Below are 25,208 nucleotides of genomic sequence, written 5' to 3' on the forward strand. Positions count from 1 at the left end.
TTTTTAACAACATAATATGTCGAGCACTGATTTCTGGCGCTGAGGGTGAAACATGAGAAAAGAAGAATGTTATGAAATATTTTTATATAAGTAAATTCTGAAATCCTAAAAAAAGAAATAGAATCATTTCCTCTTATGTCTTGTCAAAAAGTCAAAATTAAATACAATCTTATTCCCATATTCCATACCATTCTAAACATTTTTCATGTATCCAGTAAAAAATAATACTTATCTTATTGCACATATTCCGGATATAATTCTAAGATGTAGAAAGTATAACCAATTAGAGGTTTGCAAATTGACATGATAATATTCTGAGAATAAAAAAATGGCACAGTTCCATCTCATCAATATATACACGAAGAGAACCTGACGTACCACATAACGATCACGCACTTTCATCTATAGGTACAATGACATAGTGACAATGACAGTAAGTGATATGTCCATGCTCCAAACGCCAACCTTATGACTGCAGCTAACTTGCTCCAGTTCCAGGAAAGAAGCATTACAAAGTTCCCAAAATCACAACAGAAGATGACGCTAATCTAAGACTGTTAGAAACATCACATGTTGCAGACATGGGTGAGATTTTCCTTTCTCCTATCAGCTAAATGATCAGTAGGCAGGCAACAAACATAACTCTATACTCAAATTAGTGACAGATCAGGTGCTGCTAGAACTCGTACGCCCTAGATATGCAAGCTCCAATCGACGGTTCTTTAGCCCTGTTAATTTGCCTGTGAACCAAGTCGACAGGGGCAAGGGCAGTGTAAACACGCGCTGTCGTCAGGGATTATCAACAGCTATCTCATCTTTGACAGGGACCTGCTGGACATGCCATGCAACAACTTGACAAAACCGAGAAAGCTCAATTTCCCATCCGTATGCCTGATCCAATCTTGCAGAACGACATGCAGTGGCACTGAAGGGCTGAGGCCCAATTCCTGAGAGAACAAGTAAACTTTATTGATAATGAAATACTCCATGATGTATAACTAATATATCAGGAAATATTGAAAGGTCCACCAAACTGATCTGCTAGAAAGAGAACACGGAGGAAGATCACGTACAGAAGCTAATTCATCTATTACAATAGCTCGGTTGCCTTCCTTCTCAAAATGTTCATAAGCAGATCGCGCATGTTGCTCCCATCTATCCAATGCTTCAAGTTGATGCACACTAACTGCTGCTGCACAGAACTCTTGGAAGTCCATTCTTCTGTACTGAAGGGCGCTCAACTGAAAAGAATATCCAGTTATAGAGTCAGACAGTGGTACACTTTTTGTATGAACAAAATGGTGTCATAAGATCAAAAACAAATGTACCGAAACAAGAATCTCTTGAACTCGCGATTCCTTCATTGCATCAGTAGCTTCTCTTGTTAAGGCCTAAACAGTGTGAAGCAACAGAAGTCATTAGGTTTACACCAAAAAAAATAAGGACAGAATTAACCAGCCTGGAATCAGGTGTCGCTATGAGCTAACCATTCTGATATTGTCAAGAGTGATGCATCCATTTCTGTCTGGTTCCAATAAAGAAAACTGTGCTTTCAGATAGAAAAGCTCGTCAACTGTTAAGGTCTTTGATAGAGCCTGTAGCAGTTCAATAATACATCAAGCACTGCAGATTGCTGGCATTAAAGAAAGAACAGTAATGGTATACTACCTCTGCCCCAAAAAAGAATGTCATGCTAGCTTTGTTCTAAGTCAAACTTTTTCAAGTTTCATCCAGTTTATAATAGAGAAGATTATGAACAGTTATGACACCAAATAGGTATTACTATGAAAAATATATTCCATGATGAATCTAGTGGTGCTTATATGGTAATATAAATATTGATTTATAGGTATTTTCTTGTATAAACGTGACCAAAATTAAGGTAGCTTGACTTTATGGGATGGAGGAAGTAACAAAGTAAAGCTTGTTAGCACAACATTGAATTTTAAACGGAAGTATGGGCAATAGAGTTGTGCAAGCACTTTTTTTCCTTATCTTGGAACTAATAAATCACGGACAATATGCCCAAATGTTACTGGATTCACCTCAATCCACATGTGTTGGGTGGATTGGGATGGAATTTAGTTCAAGTTCCACTCTAATCCACCCCAACACATGTGGATTGATGCGAATCCGACTACATCCAAACAAGGCCTAAAATGTTGCCCCAACCTAGCTAAACCACACATGTACGCAATAAAAAAAATCCTGACAAAGATTACCATAAAAAAACTATACTAGCATGCATTATTCAACAACATTTAGCAGGACCTTTTTTCTTTAAGGAAGACTGGAGCAGAGCTCCGCAGTATATTCAACTCTAGCCCGAAAATTGCTGCCATGAAGAGCTGAACCCAGGACCTGATGAGTGCTACTAGAAGCATCTAACCAACTCAGCTAGAGGCCCATTCACTTTAACAGGAAATTCATCAACCACTTCTAAACAAAAAAATAGTATAAGGCACAACCCTTAAAAGCCTTTCAGTAAAACAAACTTGAGGTAACATAAGGTAAGTGCCAATTGCCAAACTGAAGAGGCACCATTATAACCATGAACAGAAGGATAAAAGATCAAAACAAAACTTTGAAGTACTCACCCTCAAAGCGGCTTTCCGTAAAGATGAGGAACGAATATAAGATTTGATAAGTCGGAATATAAGGATGTCCAATGGCAGTTTGATGTCATTATAATTTCTGATCCACGGATGGCCTAGAAAAAAAACATGAATACTCACAACAATGCAATATACAATAGAAGCCAACAGGATAAAATGCACGGAAACATACTTAAAGCCTGAGCTGCAGTCATCCTTCTACGTGGATCCTTGCACAGCAATCGCTTAACAAAATCCATTGCTTCTGGAGTGAGAGAAGGCCATGGTGCCTCATTGTAGCTGGGGTCAGCTTTGAGAACCGAACGGAATATGCCAGATTCAGTGCGTGCCCAAAATGGACGACTGCCACAAAGAAGGATATATGCAATTACACCTATACTCCAGACATCAGCTTCTGTGCTATAGCATCTATGCAGAACTTCTGGAGCAACATAATAAGCACTTCCAACAATGTCATTCAACCTCTCATCTGCATAAAATATTAGAACCACATATTCAAGTCTTTTTACCTGTGAATACTACAATCCTTTTTGGCCCTGACAATTAGAAACCAATAAATTTATATAAAAACCCATGAATTGTCCAGTAAGAAGTATACCTGGTTTTACAAAGTCTGATAAACCAAAGTCAATGGCCTTAAGATTGGAGTTCTCTTCTTTTGATGTAAAAAGAAAATTCTGAAAAAAAGGTATTATAGAAGTCATGATAAAGTAAACAATGAAAACGCTAATATTAGAATATCAAGTAAGGCATGCTTAGTTTACCAGTGCTATGGAAATTGTAAAGTTCTAAACTTCGGAAAGTAGAAAACTAGCATTTTCTAAACCTCCTTAAAACATGAAATTTGCACTGATAGTAGAGATGCAGAAAAACACATCACCTCTGGTTTGAGATCTCGATGAACCACTCCTTGAATGTGGCAAAAAGCAACGACATTTAATATTTGCACTAGGACAGCTTTTGCATCATCCTCAGAGTACTTCCCACCTCTTAAGTCCAATGCAAAACATCAGTTCTATTGATGCACATATTTTGATGTGCTATTTCAAAATTTTATGTTCATTTTAACTTACCTAGAAAGTATTCTGTCAAGTAGCTCTCCACCTTCACACAACCTACACAATAGAATTTTAAACTAAGGAACATGAATCTTTAAAGAACAAAGCATGGATTGCATGCTAAATACAGAAAAGGAACTATCTGAGGACCATCATCAGCAGGGTATAAAAGGTAAATATAAATGAGAAGCAAATAGCTAACGGAGAAATCTTTCAAGCCCCAGTAGACCATGGTAACAAACTTTGGCAGCATGTAAACAATATGGAAGCTTTCACTCTTTCTAGAATATTACAACTAACTAAGGTTTGGCAGGAGAATAAAAGCATATCTTGACTGCCTCCCACAAAGAACATTTTTACAAGTTCATTTTCACCATGGAAGTAATAAGTGTAATTGGTACCAGATTATATAGAGTTGTTATTTGTTACACATTACAAATGCTAACATCCGAGGTATAGTATTTCACATGATTGTAAGAGGTTGTTATTGCCACATGAACAATAGATAAACAAAAAATAATAATAAAATGAACTCAATTAGCAAATATGAAGTTGTGACTTCTAAAAGGTCATGGAAACTTACTCCATTACTATATATACATTGTCGTTGTCTTCATAGGCATCATAAAATTGGACCAAGTTTTTGTTTCCTGCCAACGCTTTCAAGATTTTAACCTCCCTTCGGACATCCTCTATCGCAATGGATGTAGTCATCTGAAAAAAACAAAACAGCAAGCAGTGGGTGTTGTTAAAAAGATGATCAAGGAGCCCTGTTCAGACGACGACCAACTGAGTATTTTTCTGGTACCAGGATGGAGCTTAAATCAGTTTGCACAAAAGATAGGATAGAGCAATAATGCCAAGTGACTGAAGTCTTCTGGATCGGTAGTTGCAAAGCATCAGATGTAAGTTTCCCAAGTAACAAGCAATGTCCGATCTATTTGTATCTTATCTTCAGAGACTTAGAGTAGGCACATTTGCAGCAGAAAGTCTTACTATATGCTAAATTGCTAATATGCTACCCAGTACCCAAAAAGGCAGAATGCACAGAACAACAAGCAGCCATCCTCACGGAGTCACGGGCATTGCAATCCAGAATGCAGAACAGAACCATATAATGTCACCACAGAATCCTATAAATATTTTGTTCGAAATCAGTATTCTCAAGACAGCAATCAGCAAATCGACATGGTCAAAAAAAAATCTAGAAAAACAGCATGTGTATGTGGTGTCTTCAAATTCAGCATATTACACATCGAACGAAGGTGCCAAACTAGGGCATTGCGAAAGCTGCGCATCACCTTTGCTTTGGGGATGACCTTGATGGCGACGGACTCCCCTTTGCGCGCGCCCTTCTTAACCGTGGCGGCGCAGGTGTAGCCGAAGTGTCCCCGTCCGACCTCATCCCCCAAGTCATACTTGGCCGCGAACCCCTTGTTGAACCCAAACCCCTTGTCGAGGCCCCTGCCTCCACCGCCGCCCTCCCCCTCGCCGCCGCCTTCCTCGGGGATGGACGGCCGCGACGGGCCGTGCCGCCTCGCGAGCGCCGCCCTGATGTGCTTGGCGGGCGAGGGCGGCGGGAAGGGCAGCCTGAGGAGCCGCCTGGCCGGGGTGGTGGGCGCGGAGCCCGCGGGAGCGGGGGACTTGCGCGGCGACGCCGCGGTGCCGCCGAAGAGGTGGTGCGCGGGGCTCGGGCTCGGTGTGGAGAACGGGAAGAACGGGGACACCGCCCAGTGTTTCTTCCCGGTGGCGGGGGTGGCGGGCGTGGCGTTGCCCGGTGGCGGGGTCGCCGGCGCCGCGTGCGGCGGCGAGCCGTCCGCGTCGTGTGTGAGCGGCTTCGCGTGGCACCCTCCCATGTCGCGCGCCGGCCGTCGCGGGGGGTGGCGCGCTGCGTCCGGGATCTGGGAGGCGTTGCGAGGGGAGCTAGCAGGAGGCCATGGCGCACGGAAAGGAGGAAGCCCCGGAAGAGGGAGGGAGAGAGAGAAGAGAGAGCTTTGGGGTGCGAGGAGGGAGTGGCGAGTGGGGACTGCGGGGAGTGAAGCGAATTGAAACGGGGAAGGTGGGAGAGGAGTAAAGGCACCAAGGTGGCGACGCGGCCTGGGAGTGAGTGAGAGTGATTAGTGGAGCTGCCTGCCTAGTGGCCTTTTTCTCTCTTTTTTTCCCTTTTTGTTTTTTCTTTGGCTTTGGTGCTTATGATGAGTTTATATGAGTAGTGCTACTTTTTTTGGTTGGATTAGTGTTGATGACTGTGATTAGCTTTTCTCGTCAAAATGATCATGATTAACTTGTGAAATGGGTGGAGCATGGGGATGTCCATCCATTTATATGAAAATGAACTTTGATTTCTTCAAGATTTGGTTTGGGAGTTTTGTTTTGTTTTTCATTTGAAATGCGCTTGGATTGTTGTTCTTGACTCCTTTTCTCTAGAGGAATGTGAGGAGTTTTGATTGGCCCTTTGTCATTGTTGTTGGTTTATTTGGCCTTTTTGTTGGATGTGAGCATGTGATTATTGGAAAAGTAGATATGTACATGTGATGATGCTCTTTATAGGAGGAAAAAAAAGGAAGCATGTATATAGTGAGGACAAAGGTGGGAGAGAGGCAGATGCTAATGCTTAATTGGTCTCTCGAGAATTCCGTGTTGAATGGCAATAATATATAATGATGTACTGTATGTCCATGTGCGCTTTATCCTTCGATCATTAAGATTCTCACTGGATTATTTCGGCAGACGAACCCATAAGAAAACAATTGCAAGATGAAGTGATGCATCATGCATGAACGATAATAATGTGATATATATAATTATATAGTATATGCATTTGGCAATTGGCATGGAGCAAAGGGAATGTTTGAATTGACTGTGAGGATATATATTTTTCTTTTCTCATGAAAGAACTGTCTTTTTTATGGCTATCCAATATTTGCAGGGGTTTATACAAATACAAAAAATGTGTTCAAGTTGTTATTCGCAGTTGTATGGACGTTGCTGTTCAACTTGTATTATTGTACTATACGCAAGTATGTGCCTCCATCCTTGCTGCGCCGTCAAGCAGGAGGAGGACACATGCATACATCTTTTTTTTTAATGGAATATTCTGAATTGCGAATGAATGTCCTGCCGTCGAATAAGGTCCATACGCACCGGACCAAGTTTAGGATGTTTGTACGTGCTCGGTGTCTCGAGCAGGATGGTGAAATTCGAACATGAGGCTCATGCGTGCTAGCTAGGTTACAGGGAGCCCGAAAGCAACGCCATCGTTCGCATTCCACCGGCGTCCATTCTTCCCCTTTGTTCCGTTGCTAGAGGGGTGTTTGATTTAGGATGTTAAAATTTAATAGGTATCGTAGTATTTTTGTTTTATTTGATAATTAGTGTCCAATTATAAATTAATTACATTTAAAAGATTTATTTTGCAAATTACTCTTTACTTATATTTTTAATTTTGTAAATAGTCTACATTTAGTACATCATACATGTGTATATAACTAATGATAAAACTTTATCAAGGCCTTGTTTAGTTCCAAAAAAAATTTGCAAAATTTTTCAGATTTCCCGTCACATCGATTCTTTAGACGTATGCACGGAGTATTAAATATAGATGAAAATAAAAACTAATTGCACAGTTTGGTCGAAATTGATGAGACAAATCTTTTGAGCCTAGTTAGTTCATAATTGGACAATATTTATCAAATACAAACGAAAGTGCTATTATTTCTATTTTGCAATTTTTTTTAAGTAAACAAGGCCTAAAAGCAATGAGCCCTAAAGTGGAATTTCTACACGACATCCTCGCGCTGCCGCTAGAGCGAGCGTGATAGCTCGACCCCCGCTCCAACGCGCCGTATAGACGTATGCAATGCAAGTAGGTTAGGTATTGTTGTAGCTCAATTAGTTGGGCAGGTACTGTGGTACCAAGAAATTAGCTCCCGTGTCCATTTTAAATTGATTGATGGGAGTTAATAATGGTCCCAAATCTCGCGCAGTTCCCGGTCGGGTTTTGGCATCACGAGTGTTTCCGGTCTCAACTCCTGGAGATGAAGACAGCATTATGAGGAAGTACGTTTTTTTGGGTGTGTGTGTCAAATGCTGAACCTGAACTGTCAACTGTATGTAACCACGATCCACTTCAACTTCATGCTGACACTCCACAGTCACCAATCACTAAATCACTGCTAGTCGCTAGACCGCTCCATTTAGGACTTGTTTAGATGCACCCAAAATTCTAAAAATTTACAAAATTTCTCATCACATCGAATCTTTAAAAGCATGTATGAAACATTAAATATAGATAAAAAATTAACTAATTACACAGTTTATTTATAAATCACGAGACAAATCTTTTGAGTATAGTTAATCCATGGTTGGACAATGTTTGTCAAATATAAACAAAAATGTTACAGTATCAAACTTCAAAAAAAATTTACATCTAAACAAGGCCTTAGTTAGGCTAAATGGCTAATGCCTAATGGTGAGTACTACTCCATACTAGCAGCAAATCAGCATTTGCTAAAAGGAAGCTACGAGTGCTGGTTACTGTGTATGTTAACGCAGCAGAGCATCAGACAATCTTAAAAGACGAACGGAATATCAGCTTTATCGGTGGCAGAGCAACGCACAAGCACAACGCACAAGGCAAGGCCAGCAAGACGTCAACCACATCTCCTCTCGCACCACCGCCGAGACGAGACGGGGGTCCACACGCAAAGAAACACTCCACCGTCCTTCGGATGGTGGGATCAATGCAGGAAGCAAGAACGATCGAGAGCGAATCCTTTGCTAATTATTTTTAAAAGATTTTTTAGTCGTATCCAATCTTACGACATAGGTATAGAGCATTACGATAAAAAACTAATTGTACAGTTACTCGTAATTTATAAAATGACAATAATTATTAAATACAAACAAAATAATATAATAGTTAAAACAAAAAAATCCCGTGGACTAAACAAGGTCTGAATAGTAGTATGTAGAAATTAATACTTGTTAGCATAAAAGAGTTACTGTAGTAGTTATAGCTAATCATAAACTAATTAGATTTACAATCAAAATAATTAGTTTTTTTAGTGAAGCTATAAATTATAGCTTTGTCAAAACGGCTTTAACTTCTCTATATTTTATTTAAAAACAGTTTTTCCAAAAAAAATATTAGATAGTCGAAGCAGGAGAGTAGCCCACCAAACAAACCCTTAATACTTCGTACATATAAAAAAAGATTTGATGCGTAATAAAAAGTTTTTGGTTGGGAAGGCGCATCGCGCATAGGTACGGGCAGGATCTAGCGCTAGCAGTCTGGATGAGGAGTGAAGACAAAGGAAGCTGGCAATGGCAGGCATTGGCTCTGCTCACGTGTACTGCCATGCCTGCCCGGACTGTCGGGGACCGGTCCGTGCTGCGCGGCGCAGGCAGGCTGCGCTGCCAGGCTTTACTTCCGAAAAGACTATAGCACTTTTGTTTATTTATAACAAATATTATTTAATTATAAACTAATTAGAATTAAAAGATTTATCTTATAATTTACAGCTAAACTATGTATTTAGTTTTTGTTTTCATCAATATTTAATGATTTATGTATGTGCCGCAAAATTCGATGTGACGGGGAATTTTGAAAACTTTTTGGTTTTTGGTTTTTGCCGCTAGGCAAAATTTTTCAGATTCTCCGTCACATCAAATCTTTAGACGCATGCATGAAGTATTAAATATAGACGAAAATAAAAACTAATTGCACAATTTGGTCGGAATTGACGAGACAAATCTTTTGAGTCTAGTTAGTATATGATTAGATAATATTTATCAAATACAAACGAAAGTGGTATTATTTCTATTTTGCAAAAAATTTTGGAACTAAGGCGTAAATAAGACCTCAGCGCAGTTCGTTCGTTCTTGCTCTCTGCCGGACCGGCGACCAGCGCCCGTCAACGGATCTGTCAGATTTGCTTCAGCACTGTCCGGCGGCGACGGCACGGAACCGGAACGGCAGCGCCATCCGTGGGGCCCAGACGTCCCGGACCGATGTGTCGGCGAAGGACAGCGCGTGCGGTCTCCGGCCCGCTCAAACGGCCGCGCCCGCGGAGGAATGTTCGTCCCCCAAAGAAGTCGTTTCTTCGCAAGCTTCTGTTTCCTACTAGAGGCCGACTATAAAAACAGCATGTACAGTTCGTTTTTCGGTGAATGGATTTATGAGATGAGACTCGGGTCTGGGAGAAGAAGATAGAGCACGTACAGTATGTACTAGTACCGTGCTCTGTACTGGGAACGGACCACATCCACAGATCGAAGCTGCTACTACAAGCTAGCAGTGCAGTGCAGTGCAGCTCAGCTCTCACAGGCTGGGGCGCAGCAGCAAATGCAAGCAGCAGCGGTTTATGGTAGCTTTCATTGCAGCTGCATCAATTGAGTGATCCGTTCGTCCGTCCATTGATTGCCAACCGCCAAGGACGAGAGAGCTCGATCCTCCGCCTCTGCCCGCCTTCCCGAGTGCCTGGCCTGGCCTGTGGCCTCCCAACAGACGAGAGCAGCGGCACGTACGGGCAGAAACGCGCGCGTCTGCGTCGCCCATCCTCCCGCGGCCATGCAGGCGCCCAGGGTACCCCAGCGGCATTAACGCGAGCTGCTCGATCGTTGTCGCGGCAGTTCATCAGAGCTGGCCCGGTCGCCGCCGCCGGGGAGGGGGAGGGGGTGCCCCGGCCCGGTTCGATCTGCTCGCCGAGCTACCTAGCTCGTCCGTCCAGAGCTAGGTGTAGCGTCAGCGTCTGGACTGTGGAGCAGCCAGGGCCAGCCAGCCTCGCCCTTCGGGCTTCTCCGCGCCATACGGTACGGGCTTCTCTGCTTGTGGCTGCAAGTACGCGCCATAACAACGGGCATTGCATTGCATGAGTGATTTGCGAAAACGCCCAGTGGCTGTGAGACAGTGAGCACTACTATAGGGGAAGGAAGGGAGCAGCGAGCAGTTCGTGGTGCGTGTCGTTGCATTTACGCCGCCTTTTGACGAATTTGCGCCGTGCGGGGTGTCCAGTCCACGTTGAATGCCGTGGAAGGACGGCTCGCGGACGAGGGAACAACACGGAGATCGCTCCGGTCGGGGTTTTTGCCCGTCCTTCCGTGCACCGGGTACCAGCACTGCCTGCCCTGCGGTCGAAACACGGGCGCCGCTCGCGCTAGGAGCCTAGGAAGACAGGCCCCGCCCCGCACGAGGATGCAACGTTTGGTCGCTTTTTCCTCGCCGATGTACTGTAGGTTTATGTGCGGTTTGGTTGCTAGCCACAGTTTACCATATTTTATCTTAAGGCACTCACAATGCAGACTCTATCATAAAGTCTAAAGTTATTTATTACCTCGAACAATGTGGACTTAAAGTCTAAATAAGACTTGGAGTCTTATTTTTTTTACCTCTTTCTTTAATAAATATGCTGCCACATCAGCAAAATACCATAAATATTATATAATTAATTGTCTTGGACTCTGTGATAGAGTCTTGCATTGTGAGTGCCCTTAGGCAAGTTTGACTAAGCTGGCAAGTGTTTGGTTGACAGCTAAGTTTATGCATAATTCTTTTGGGTTCCACATGTCATAGAGTTAAAAAGTGTGGCAAGATTTCTTTAAGCATGACAGAGTGTGGCAACCAATTTGTTAGCCATACTTTTTGTGGTTTGCCACACTTACCTAAAGTTAGTTGTGGTAGATTTGACTAGCAACCAAACATCCCCATCCCTCTGTCGTGACGACGTTAGCTGCCGGACTGCCGTCGCCGTTTGGTACCCTAGCCTAGGCAAAAGCCCACAGCCGTCCACCTCCAGCAGCCGACCTGTGTGCACGCGGTCCGACCAGATGGGCCGTAGTTGGACCGCACGGGTCCATCTGATAGATGTTCCTGGGCCGAAACTACCCCACGCATTTAACCTATCCCGTGTTATTATGTTTTTTTTTCATTATAAAACTGAAAGCTTGTAAAATTCGTATTAATAAAATCAAATAAATTCCAAATCCAATTTTTTTGGACTCCTAAATAGTTGATCTATACAGGAAACTCAAAAAATAGTATGTTTATGTACAGATTATTTTCTGTTAAAATAAAATAAATCTAGGGTTTAATGTGTTTAATTTATAGAAATAGTTTCTATATTCAAATGATGTGAAATTTTTATGATATTCATGGTGTGTACGATATGCGATGACAATTTCATGACTATTCCATGCAAGATGACTGAGTTATTATTTTCATGGCGAAATGCTTGTTTAATGCTTTTAATATAATCATCATGTATCTCGCAAATTGCGTACTCTCTAACCATGTTTTTAGTTTTGTAAATAATCTATATTTAATACTTCATACATGTGTCTGACGGACCGTAACCAAACAGGTCCTTAGCTTAATGCATGGTACGATATTAAGGCGTAAGGCAAGACCTGTAGCTAAAGAATTTAGCCAAACATATGGAATTATGGTGAAAATTTTTGTCAGTTGCATATAGAGATGAGCATGGAGAGAACATTGACCGATCTCCTGTGTGCGGCTGACCCTGACCGACCAAAATAGAAACTTCTATTTGACAGCGACAAAACAAAAACATGGGGGGTGGGGGTGGGGATTTTTTCAAAGGGAGCCAAAAGATTTGCCATGAGTTTTGACAAATCAAAGCTATATACGTCGAATCTGCCAGCAACTCAGCTGTGTTTTTCTCTCACAACAAATGAGCGGTCATGACTTATCACACTTTAGGAAACAACTTGAGGGACCGTCCAGCATATTTTTTCGCTAGTTAGAACTGAGACTTTTCAGTCGGGTTATTAAATCGTATTAGAGCCATTGGACTACTACTCCCTTTATCACAAATTATATATCATTTCAAGAATTTTGGAAAGCCAAAACATCTTAAGTTTGACCAAATTTATATTATAAGAATAATATTTATGATGTTAACTAAGTATCATTAGGTTTTTCATGAAATATATTTTCATTGTATGTCTATTTGATATTATAAATCTTTGTTATTTTTTCTATAATTTTGGTCAAACTTAAAATATTTTGCCTCTCAAGATCTTGGAATGACTTATAATCTGGGACGAAAGAAGTACTTTTTTTTGGCTCAAAAGTAATCTGGTGAGCAGCTTGCGAGCGAAGGTGTTGATCGAGTCATCAAAAAGAAAAAGTTTAGTGCAGTCGGTGTCAATACTAGTCGTTATTCATTCAGACAACCTAAAATAACATCAGAGTTATTAACTTATGTCCACGTCTAGCGTGGAGATCTGTCAGTGCTGAGGTGAGGTACCATGACCCAGGCCAAGGAAAGCAACGGAACAACCGTACCAGGTGTGATCATGCTCGTTGAACAAGTTCAGGAGTGCGACCAAAGGATGCAGAGCACAGCGATAACGTGCCTGGATCAGAGCGATATGATCCAACTTGAGTACTTGACTTGACTGCCCCAGTCGTCTCGTCTGTCCTATATCAAAACAAGCCACAGCAGAAGAAACCACCACCATATTTAGAACAGCTACTTCGTTATGATCAAAGGGGTGAATCATCAAACTACAGAAACAATATCAGATATTACAGTTCAATGTTCGCGTTCACTTCGATGGGCGGCCAAATAGATCATGAGATAAATAGACAAGGTGGTGTACCTTATGTCCTTCGTTTGAAGCTTGGATTGAGCCCTGTCCAATGGTTCTTCACCATCTTCCTAATAGCCATATGCTTCAACGCCAAACCATGCACATGTTCCAGCAGCTCCGACCAGGATCAGAGGGCAAGGTACACCTGGAACACTACTTTCCAGCAGATGAACCAGGGCCTTCTGTTCCACCGCGACAACGAATCGGTCACCTTACAACCAGGCAGCCTGGGCTACTACATGGGGAATTCCTCTCAGCTAGGGTTCAACTTGACAGATCCTGGCTGGTTTGTCATCCCTAAATGGTTTGATCCATGGAAAATGAGCAGTGGCGATGATAGGATCGACTTGCAGGAAGCATCCTTCAGCATCGTCTTCACGTTGAGCGTAGTAAGCACCACCATCACTCCCCTGTTATTTGACATCCTTCCCAGACTTGAACCCTCACCCACTGACGCTGGGGGTTTTAGACCCTTTAGCTATAAGCCTGTCAAGATAGAGGCATTGGACAGCACAACATTTCATTCTGGAAGAACTATCCGGGTTACAACTGAGTTTCAGCTACCCCAGGAAGACGACCCTAATCCAGCAAGATATAGCGTGCGCATCAATTACGACCATGATGCGCATAACCTCTCTGTCTACCTAGTTCATGATGCAGACGCAGGAACAGATGTGCCTACTGCCGCTGCCACCATGCAGCTCGATGCTGGAGACTCCCTGACTCCAGATGCCTTACTCTTCGCCATTTCATCCTCCATGGGACAGCTCTTGCAGCTCCACACCTGGAACTTCACCATAGATGTCCCGGTGACTGAACAGTCACAAGGGCCTAATACTGCCACCATAGTGTCTTCTGTTGTCGGATCAGCAGCTGCTACAGCCGCTATTGCTGCCGTTGTGTACTTCTACTTGAACTCCAAGTACAGGAGGTGGAAGAAAGACCTTGACAAGCTCGCCAAGACCATGCAGAGCCTCCCCGGTGTGCCTATGCAGGTTGACTTTGCTGACATAAAAAAGGCCACCAACAACTTCCACGAGACCATGAGGCTAGGCCAAGGCGGATTCGGCACAGTTTACAGGTGCAAACTTCCTGCACCAAAGAAGGGAGAGCTCATAGAGGTTGCCGTCAAGAAGTTCACTCGGGCTGATAACCGGGGATATGAAGACTTCCTTGCCGAGGTTAGCATCATCAACCGCCTCCGTCACAAAAATATCGTTCCTCTCGTCGGTAAGCCTCCTTGTGCTATATATTCTTCATTGTGATAATATGTTCTTGTTTTGTCAGCATGTCTGAAAAATATGGCAATTAAAAAATCATCTAATGTTCTTTTTTAATTTGTATGTAATTTATGTCGACAAACATAATCAGGATGGTCTTACAATAAAGGAGAGCCCATTCTTATCTATGAGTACATGCCCAATGGTAGCCTGGACCAACATCTGTTCCGTAGAAGCGGTGATGAGCAACGGCAAGCTATTTGTATGAGTCAGTGGGGCACTCGCTACAACCTGGTCAAGGATATCGCGACTGGGTTACAGTATGTTCACCATGAGTACGAGCCTATGGTGCTCCACCGTGACATCAAGGCGAGCAACATCATGATCGATTTCAACTTTCAAGGACGGCTTGGAGACTTTGGCCTCGCCTGCATATTGGCCAATGGCAAGGACTCCTACACTGACTATGGCGCCCCTGGAACCCTTGGCTTCAGGGCGCCTGAGTATGTGTACAACGGCAAGGCCACTAGGAAGACAGACATCTTTGCCTTTGGAGTGCTTGTCCTTGAGATTGTTACAGGAAAGAGGGCAGTTGGCAAAGATGTGCAGTTTGGACATGTTACAGACTGGGTCTGGAAACTTCATGCGGAGGGCAACCTACTTGCTGCTGTTGATGTTGTGCTCACCGCCACCAGTGAGTTCGATGCCGATGAGGCCATACAGCTACTGCAGCTTGGCATGGCGTGCAGTAGCCCGAACCCATCTGATCGGCCAAGCATGACGGATGCGGTGCAGATCATCAGCAAGTCAGTGCCGCCACCAGACATACCTCTTTCCAAGCCACCGCTCGTGTGGCCACCAGAAGGGTGGGGGAACCCGTCATCGACCTCCGATTATAGCACGTTGTCCACTAGTAACTTCAACACCACCTCGACATTCATGGTTGAGATGACGGCGGGCACAGAACACACCTCCTGAACATGAAGTCATGAACATGGTGGATTCACCAGTTATCCCAGAAGGAAGATCTTCGCAGGAGCCCGTCTCTGTCCATCACTCTGAACATGCCTTGATCCACAGCTGAGCTCTACTGACGAAACCACAATGCATGTGCTGATGTGCATATGTTCTCCTTCGTGTTGTACTGGGGTGCAACTTTTTCTAGATATATTTGTATTCTTTGTTGGTACCACAGTTCACTAGCTACTAATTAGTATGTAGATAGTAATACAGTCATGGTATGTACCAATAATCTGTTTAGTTAATTAGTACTATACGTAGATAGTAGTAGAGTCATCGTATATACAAATAATCTGCTTAGGGGGTGTTTAGTTCCCATTTTTTCCCAAAAAAAATTGGGTTTTGATCTATCATTTTGCAAATGGAACTAAACACCATGCAAATTTTTTTGCAAAAAGGTAGTTATTCTCCATTTTGGATTTTGGCCTCAAGAGGCCAAAAAAACCAAAATGAGCCTCAAGAGGCTTCATGATAACGATAAATTCTTTATTTTGAATGGAACTAAACATGACACTGAAAATTTTGGTATTTTGCATAGTAGTTGGTATTTTGCATTTTGGATTCTATGAGGAACTAAACACCCCCTTAGTTAGTGAGAACAGAATAGATTGGTACAATTGACGAGATATATATCAGATCACCTGGATGATCGCCAACCACAGTCCCTCTGTTTGCCGTCATCAATGACACCAGGCCAAACATCTACATGAGACATCAATGAAACTGTGAAAACCTTAGACTGGCATTTCGTCGAGCACATGATTGATTGGAAGTTCGGAACCGAATCTGGACAAAAGAGGGCAAGGGGGGAAATTCTTAGAAAAGTGTTTAGGAAGGCAGACAGAGGCGGGAATCGGGAGAGTGCGGGCCGTGTGCCCGTGTGAAGTATGAGAGGGAGACCTGCCGATGGGATCGGAAGGTCCGGCCCCGCGAGAGCCGGTCAGCCAGGCGCCCAGGCGGCCCGGACACAGGCCACCGGCGCCGCCGGTCGCGGGGGAGGGAATGAGCTTCGTCCCCGTCGTTGTTCTCATCAAGGCCAGGCGGCCGCACCATCACGCACCCGCGCCGGCGCCGGCACAGCCGGAAGGTCCCATCGCGCGCGGGGGGCAGCGTTGATCCGTCGCCGAAGGCGTTTTCCTCGCCTGCGTCCTTGCTATGTCATTTTTTTTTCTGGCCCAAGTCATCGTCGCGCGCCGACGCTATGAGGAACTACTGGCCCATGACGATTTGTAATCGTCTGTTTATTTTATTTATTTATTTATTTATTTATTTATTTATTTATTTATTTATTATTACTGATGCTAGATTTATTTCTCTTTATTTTTTTCACATGGACAACGCTACATTTTCCCTTTTTCTATTTTTTTATTATTTTTTTATTTCTAAAATACTTTGGTGTGTATCAATCATCTTAGAAATTTTACCATCAATTTGGAATGGTTCCGAACCTTAGAACAATTTCTACCCAAGCTGAACATTTTTTCAGAAGTCAAATTCTTTTAAATTTGATCAAATATATTAATATTTATCATATGTAATATATATTATTAGATTATTTTTAGTCAAATTTTAAAAATTTTGACTCCTTGAGAAGCTGAGACGTGTATTTATTTGTAGACGGAGGAAGTATTTACTACAGACATGTATCGATCCTCGTGCATACATACATACATCAACTAGATTAGGCCAGCAAAACCCCACTTAGGCTTTGTTAGGGCACTCACAATGCAGACTCTATCATAGAGTCTAAAGTTATTTATTACCTCGAACAATGTGGACTTAGAGTCTAAATAAGACTTGGAGTCTTATTTTTTCTACCTCTTTCTTTAATAAATATGCTGCCACATCAGCAAAATGTCATAAATAATATGTAATTAATTGTCTTGGACTCTGTGATAGAGTCTTGCATTGTGAGTGCCCTTAAGTTCACCCTAAAAACCAAAAAAATTTAAGATTCTTTGTCACATCAAATTTTGTGGCACATGCATGAAGCATTAAATATAGACAAAAACAAAAACTAATCGTACAATTTGTCTGTAAATCGTGAAATGAATCTTTTAAGTCTTATGATTAGACAATAATTATCAAATAAAAACGAAAATGCTATAATAGGTAAAACAAAAAAAAAATCGGAACTAAACAAGGCCTTACATATAAAGTTGAAAAGTATGAACAGTGCGGTTATTACAATATTACTTAAAAAGGATCTACGAATTGATCAACAATTATTACACACACAATTAATTAAATCAACCTTCGAAATCAATAAATTATAGGTGATATTTTAGCTGAACCTCACGGAAGCACGCGCGCACAAATGATCTCACAACGCGCTGCCTGCTGGCTTAATTGCCTCGGGGCTAGATGATGATGTCCTCGCCTTCCTTTCATCGGAGAGCATTTTCGCGAAGCGGGTGAGCGCCTCGGCGTTGGTCCCTTCCTCCGGCACCGCCACGGGCTTCCCCGTCTCCATGTCCACCCTGCTCACCGTGGTGGCCAGCATCCTCTCCCCGATCTCGATCAGCTTCTTCATGTTCTCCTCCGTCGCCACGTCCACCGTCGCCTCCGTGCCTTTGAGAGAATCATCCTGAATGCGGAGGTAGTTCTTCTCGCTGCGGAGCGCCTGGAAGAGGATGGAGACGTTGTAGTCGACGAGCGCGGCGCTGGAGTAGCTGAACATGTCGACGATCGGGGTGTACCCTTCCTTGGTGTGCAGCCACGACAGGATGCCCCACCCGGCGGCGTCCTTGGCCGTGTACGTCGCCGCGCCCTTGCCCGAGCCGGTCCCGATGGAGATCACCAGGAACTTGTCGTAGTCCGTCGGGCCTCCCGGGAAGATCTCCTGCTTGTCCACGATCATCTTCCGGGTTATCTGGTTGATCGTCACCATTGTCTTCACGCACGCAAGCACGCACAAAAAAAAATTATTCAGACTTATATATATTAACGATGATCTCTTTTTTTAATTAGTTGTGTCCACCAATTAAACTAAAACCTAAACATGATGTGCACAACTAACTAACACTTACTGGGTTGTTGGCGGCGACGCCGCCGTCGATGAGGTTGAAATCGCGGGTGTTGCCGGCGTCGTCCTTGGTCTGGAAGAAGTGTGCTGGGAGGTACGTCGGCAGATGCAAACGTCCGAGAGGAGCGCGTTCTTCAGAGGCCGGATCTGAGCCTGCGCCCGTGCATGTACGAGTAAAATACTGTTGATTGATTTGTTGTGAGAAATAAATAGACTGATAAACTAAAACGAACAGGCCTTTATAAATCATTCCTAGTTGCCTTTTGCCTACTGGGCTACTAGCTAGGGGGATTAATGTAAACCATGCATGCATATTGATGTATCATCAATGAATGAATGAAGCCTTGCATGATCAAAGGCCGCGTGCATCACATACATCGAAGGTGGAGAAGATGGTGGGCTGGAGGTTCTTGACGTCGAAGGCGGGGATGACGACGTTGGTGAGAGTCTCGTTCACCCTAGTAGCGCCAAGGAGGCCCTGAATCTTGGAGTGCAGGAACTCGCCGTCGTATTTCGGCCCCTTGAGCTCCAGCAACGTGTTTGCAAAGTCTGGCCTGTGCAATAATCCACAATTAATGGATGAGAGAAAGCTTAGTATATATCATTACAACATATAGATCATAACAGTATAACACCACTAAGCATATATAACTTTATTAGCTACTACAGTTCTTTTTTCATAACAATTCATAACACTTGTACACACGCACATTCTTGTTCGTTATTGCAGCTAGCATCAAGATGGAACAGTGGATCGATATAAGATGTAAAACAACATATGCTACACTCCTACATGGATATGAATGTTTCATCTTATCAAGGCTCAAGACAAGAATTAATCATGCAGCAAGAGGGATGGTGGGGGTAAGTATAGTAAAGTCGGCAGCTATTTTATATGACCCATAGGACAATAATAATACAAAACATACGGGAGTGTATCGCAACCTGGTCAGAAGTCAGAACAACAGCGAAAAAAAAGTCTTTAATTTACATTGGAATCTACAGTATATATCCATTACCCAACGACTTCGACTTATTTGATTACTCAACCATGGCAAACGTGCTTTGAAGTAATGATATTCCACACCAATTATTGTTGGTCGCCAACCTCTGTCTTATTCATGGTCAGACACTATAGCACCTAAGTTGGCACAGAAAAATCCCTGTTGGCAGTAGTGAGACCAAGCAATTTCCATTCATGTACTGGGCAAAATCATGTTCGTTGTAAAAAACTAGACCAACCGTAATATTGCATTTATTTTATTAAAAGAAAATAAATACCCAGATTTGTCTAATACGCAAAGAGTTTTAGATCTGAGTGGGTATAGACACATTCACACACACCGTCGACCAACTGTGAAATAGCTCAGCTCCTATTGGATCATCAACCAAATAAGGCCTTGTTTAGTTTCAAAAAAGTTCAAGATTTCCCGTCAGAATATTCGGACACATGCATGAAATATTAAATATAGATAAAAATAAAAACTAATTGCATAGTTTGTTTGTAATTTACGAGACGAATCTTTTGAGACTAGTTAGACCATGATTGGATAATAATTATCAAATACAAACGAAAGTGCTATAATACCCAAAACCAAAAAAAATTTGCCAACTAAACAAGGCCTAAACATACCCCATTCGATCAAAATACTAAACCTATATTAATTAATAGGTTCTTTAGCAGTCATCGATCAGTTCCCGTGTGCATCATGGTTAAATTTAAATTACCAGCTACTGGTGTGGATATTTGCAAGGCATATGTACGTACGACCCCCTCGCTAGCTTTCACTTTTTGTACCTTTGAGGAAAGATTTTTGGCCCGTTCTCCAGGTAAAATTTGTTGATGCCCTCGGCGGTGAAGAGCGGGCGCTTATCCTTATTCGGGGCGGCGAGCATCGCCGTGATAAGGCCACCGGTGCTGGTTCCGGCGATGTAGTCGAAGTAGTCGGCCAGCCGTGCGTTGGGCCCGTCCAGCTCCTGCATGCAGTTACAGACTTAACGACCATGCGTGCATCCAGTGTAATTCATAACTGAAAGTCTGAAACTCTTCCCGCGTACACAAAAGACAAAACAATGTTTGTTTGAATATATCTGCTGAATCTGTCAGTTATAACATAAAATTAATGAATAATATCTTTAGTCATAACTTTTCAGACAAATTAAACGAATAGTCTCTATGTCACTAGCAATAACGACAGAAACGCACAAACAAGCTAAGACCCACACATCACACCTGAAGCTTTTTCTCGAGGAAGGTGAGGATTGTGCCCGGGATGAGGCCTCTGATGCCGCCACCGTCGATGGTCAGCACCGTCACCTTCCGAGAAGCAAGAGTAGCCATGGCCGTACGTCTAGATCAGCAAGAGACGGCAACGAGTAAATGACAGAACACAAAGCACAAGCAGGAACTTCCTGTACGTCTTCTAGCTAGCTGTGATCTGATGATTGATTATACGGGATGTACATGTACTTAGCTAGGGTGGGTTTATATAGGCCAAAAGCATAGGTCTTAGGCAGTTTGATATTCCAATAGTCCAGTGCGTGACAGCACTCCTCAACACTAGAAAATGCTTACTAGAGGCGGGTTCTTCTGAAGGGAGCGCGCGAGTCAGGTCAACTGCCCGATTGAGCAGATGAACACATGCTTCCACATCGACCCCACCAACGCGAAATTATAGTTCTGATGAGATTGACGTGCCTCCTGCTATGCTAAACCGGTGCTGCCACTGCGGAGAAGGCGGTTGATGGCTCAAAGCCTCTCTCGAGTAACTACTTTCAAGCAAAATAAAGTGCTGATCAACGCCATATCCGTGTATAAACGAGGCCTTTGACAAGATCTTTGACGGCGACCTGATTGAACGTTGAAACGTTGGATGCGTTCTTCCTAGGCGGTGGAAATGACTTGTGCAGGTAGCCGCGCGCCACCTCTTGTGGGATAGACCCCTATACCCTTACGGCTAGACTTGGGTCGGGAGGCTTGGCCCATTACGAGACGAGTTCAAGGCTTGATCCGACAGCCTGGAGTTTCGCGCAAGGAAGCAAGATGCGGAGATCAAGCAGGATTCTAGTCGGTTAGAATAGGAATTGATATCGAACTATCTATGACAATTGTAACCGACTAAGATTAGTTTCCAGATTTGTAACCCTGCCCTTCAGACTATATAAGGAGAGGCAGGGACCCCCCTAGGATATACGATTCTCTCAACACAAATCAATACAACCAGACGCAGGACGTAGGTATTACGCCAACTCGGCGGCCGAACCTGGATAAAAAGCTTGTCCGAGTCTTGCGTCACCATCGAGTTCGTAGTTTGCGCACCGTCTACCGATAAACTACTACCGTGGGTATACCCCAAGGTAGACTGCCGACCAGCTTTCGTCGACAGTGGCGCGCCAGGTAGGGGGTGTGCGTACAGCTCTCCCGACGAACAAGATGGCCATCATCCCCGACTTCGCGGCCATGGCGGGCGACTTCACGTTCACCGTCAGCTTCAACAACTTCACCGCCATGACCACGGAGCAGGTGTTGATCTGATCTGCGCCAACCACTTCTTCATCGACGTCGGCGGCGGCTTCAACCACGCTGGCTACGGTTTCGACCACACCAGCAGCGTCTCCGACCACGCCGACAACGCGTCGCCGCTTCTCTGCTACAAAGGGAGGCAGATCGACGACACCGACCTGCTCAGCCTATCAACCAAGTTGTTTGGCCTACTTGCTCTGACCACGAGTCGCAATAATAATCGCCGCGAAGAACGGCGCTACGACAACCGCGACCACCGTCACGATAACAAGTCCAAAAGCTCGAGGGCCAAACAATTGTGTCGTCACCGACCAGACTTTCATCCAAAGATAAGTACACTTCTAATATCTTATTTATTTTTGGCATAATACTTTTTATTGTCCTTCAAAAACAACTTTTTGTTTAGCCACACTAGTTTTTTCTCCTACACGAGCTTTCCAGAGCCGGTACTGTCTCCGACTCCTCCCTACACGTGCACGAGATCCGCCCTCTGCGTCCCGGGTGGTCGGCAGTAGCTCTCTGGCGAGGCTGGCAATCCCACGCGTGTCTAGGTTCCGCACCTCATGCTGATTGTTGGCTAGACCAGAGCTGGTACAAGCTCTAGGATGAATTAACTACTTGTGCTAATTTTATAACAAAAAATCTAAAACTTATCTCAGTACTGATTTTTATCTAAAGTTTATTTATACATCATGTACTACCTATTTTCTCTATATTTATTTTTCAGGAGTTTGGCCCAGTCGACAAGCTACGCTCGGGGACTCGTCGACTATTCCCTACGCTGTGCCCGGGGACTGCTCCGACCACCGAGCACGTTTACGTTCCCAACCACGCTCGGGGACTTGTCGACTACTCTCTATGCTATGCTCGAAGACTGTGCCGACCACCGAGCACGTTTACGTTCCCAACCACGCTCGGGGACTTCCACCGGTCCTTACGCCGTGCTCGGGGACTGTGTCGACCACCGAGCACTATACGCTCGGGGGCTGGTCGACCAGCTCACCAATTTAAGAGCTTGGGGACTGCACCGACCACCGAGCACTATACGCTCGGGGACTGGTCGACCAGCCCACCAATTTGAGAATTCAGGGACTGTACCGACCACCGAGCGTTATATGCTCGGGGACTGGTCGATTAGTCTATTCAATTGCATACGAGCATGATATGCTCGGGGACTGGTAAATTTAATTTTTTAGACCTTGCTACAAGGCTCATACTTCGCCTTCCAGCAAGCTCGGAGACTACATCGATACGATGCATCTGGCGATGCATCTCAGTTTCAGAATTTCTTTGAGGACTTTTCTTTTGACCCTGGCACCACGTGCCTACGTCACCTACTACCAGGCTCGGGGACTAAGTGGACACACTTCACCTTGCGGTGAATATGCTTGCTTTTTGAAAGACTATACTTTTCAGAAAAGTAAAGTGGGCACACTTCACCAAGAAAGAAATATTTTTTAATTTAGAGCACCATGCATTCTTCAAACAACCTGCTTCTTCGATGTCAATGTTGATCAACTGTTTTTTGAGTTGGTCAAAATACTGTTGCAACTGTTTGGACGACTTTCCTGCTTATTGAAGACGTCAAGCCTCACTGATCGAAGAAGCTCAAGACGGCGTGTTACATCACAATACATGGTGCTCGGGGACTAGCTGTGGGGGGATAGACCCCTATACCCTTACGGCTAGACTTGGGCCAGGAGGCTTGGCCCATTACGAGACGAGTTCAAGGCTTGATCCGACAGCCTGGAGTTTCGCGCAAGGAAGCAAGATGTGGAGATCAAGCAGGATTCTAGTCGGTTAGAATAGGAATTGATATCGAACTATCTATGACAATTGTAACCGACTAGGATTAGTTTCCAGATCTGTAACCCTGCCCTTCAGACTATATAAGGAGAGGCAGGGGACCCCCCTAGGATATACGATTCTCTCAACACAAATCAATACAACCAGACGCAGGACGTAGGTATTACGCCAACTCGGCGGCCGAACCTGGATAAAAAGCTTGTCCGAGTCTTGCGTCACCATCGAGTTCGTAGTTTGCGCACCGTCTACCGATAAACTATTACCGTGGGTATACCCCAAGGTAGACTGCCGACCAGCTTTCGTCGACACCTCTTAAGGGGGTGTTTAGCGGCATTCCATAAATTCCACCACGAAGCAGCTCATAAGAGGGAGTTTAGCACTATTCCATAAACTCCATCACGGAGCAGCTCTACAAAAAAAACTAGAGTTTGTGAAGTATCTCTTTAGATGCTCTCACAACTCTTTTTTTTCTAGAATTGAGTGTATAGAGCTAAACCGTTTGACTAAAAAACATTGAACAGAGCTGAAAAATGTAGAGCAGAGCAGCAGTCCCAACTCCCAAACACCCTCTAAGTCGCATCGCTGTATCGGTTTTGGTTGTTTTCTATTTATATAATATCAAAACTAGAAGTCTTTTGCTAGGATGGTCAAGGTATGAGTCGAGCTCATTCGGAGCTTGATCTTTGTCTACATGTTTAAACTTTTTTATTAATATAATGATACCTAAACCTTTTGTGCATATTAATTTATTTTTGAATTGGATTGCAGTAGGTATGTACTGTAAGCTACAGGACAACAAGAAGCATGTATATAGAAGTACAATAGGGCGTTAGCCGCCCTGTGCTTGGCTGCTTGCCTTGTAGCTACACGCCCACACCTTGATCGCGTGGGTCATTCTTTTGATCTGAACCCCCGTCGAATGTTCAAACCGGGTAGCTTCGTGCTTGCTTGCATGAATGCACAGTCCACAATGACCAAGACGTGCGGATTATATTGGAAAATAAATAAATAAAAAGCGGGGAGAAGGTAAGCAATGCAGATCAATGTACACAGGTTGTTATTAAATTATTGGGGGCCGGTTTTCCTACAAAAGTTTAGCAAGTGTGTTGATACGAAAGTCAAAGTCTAATCTGGATAAACAATGGTCATCACTCATTAGTACTGATCCCCTTCCTTCTAGAGCGAAAATTTCTTTCTTTCCGTCTTCACTCTACCTTATCATTCACTCTCTCCTCCATCCTCCCCTTACTCATCTTTTATCCACTCTCCTACTCGTGTTCTGTATCTTGATTCGTCACTCTTCATTATCATCATTCTCATTTTTGA

The 25,208-nt window shown here is 43.7% G+C and overlaps 2 protein-coding genes, 1 long non-coding RNA gene and 1 pseudogene across 4 annotated transcripts; 1 reads left to right on the top strand and 3 right to left on the bottom strand.

Annotated features, from left to right (window-relative positions):
- Positions 299-5,733, bottom strand: LOC8060692 (CDPK-related kinase 5). Of its 2 annotated transcripts, none has more exons than XM_002463146.2 (11): positions 4,975-5,733; positions 4,257-4,387; positions 3,689-3,730; positions 3,496-3,604; positions 3,214-3,292; positions 2,788-3,084; positions 2,598-2,710; positions 1,488-1,595; positions 1,329-1,391; positions 1,074-1,241; positions 299-947 (listed from the first exon to the last, which is right to left on the bottom strand). In XM_002463146.2, the coding sequence occupies exons 1-11, from the start codon at positions 5,527-5,529 to the stop codon at positions 807-809; spliced, it is 1,806 nt and encodes a 601-aa protein (XP_002463191.1). In that variant the 5' UTR covers positions 5,530-5,733; the 3' UTR covers positions 299-806. The 2 variants fall into 2 exon arrangements, with proteins under 2 accessions (XP_002463191.1, XP_021308900.1); XM_021453225.1 differs by lacking the exon at positions 4,975-5,733 and adding an exon at positions 4,482-4,936.
- On the top strand, positions 13,252-15,911 carry LOC8061343 (L-type lectin-domain containing receptor kinase IX.1). Its single transcript, XM_002460985.2, has 2 exons — positions 13,252-14,518; positions 14,660-15,911. Exons 1-2 carry the CDS (start codon positions 13,252-13,254, stop codon positions 15,484-15,486), a joined length of 2,094 nt encoding a protein of 697 aa, XP_002461030.2. The 3' UTR covers positions 15,487-15,911.
- On the bottom strand, positions 16,001-16,742 carry LOC110432551. Its single transcript, XR_002449979.1, has 2 exons — positions 16,429-16,742; positions 16,001-16,314 (listed from the first exon to the last, which is right to left on the bottom strand). It is a non-coding gene; the product is annotated as an uncharacterized LOC110432551 (long non-coding RNA).
- On the bottom strand, positions 17,665-20,988 carry LOC8079203 (annotated as a pseudogene).

The sequence above is a fragment of the Sorghum bicolor genome, chromosome 2 (genome assembly GCF_000003195.3).
Source record: "Sorghum bicolor cultivar BTx623 chromosome 2, Sorghum_bicolor_NCBIv3, whole genome shotgun sequence".
In the NCBI taxonomy this organism is placed as follows: domain Eukaryota; kingdom Viridiplantae; phylum Streptophyta; class Magnoliopsida; order Poales; family Poaceae; genus Sorghum; species Sorghum bicolor.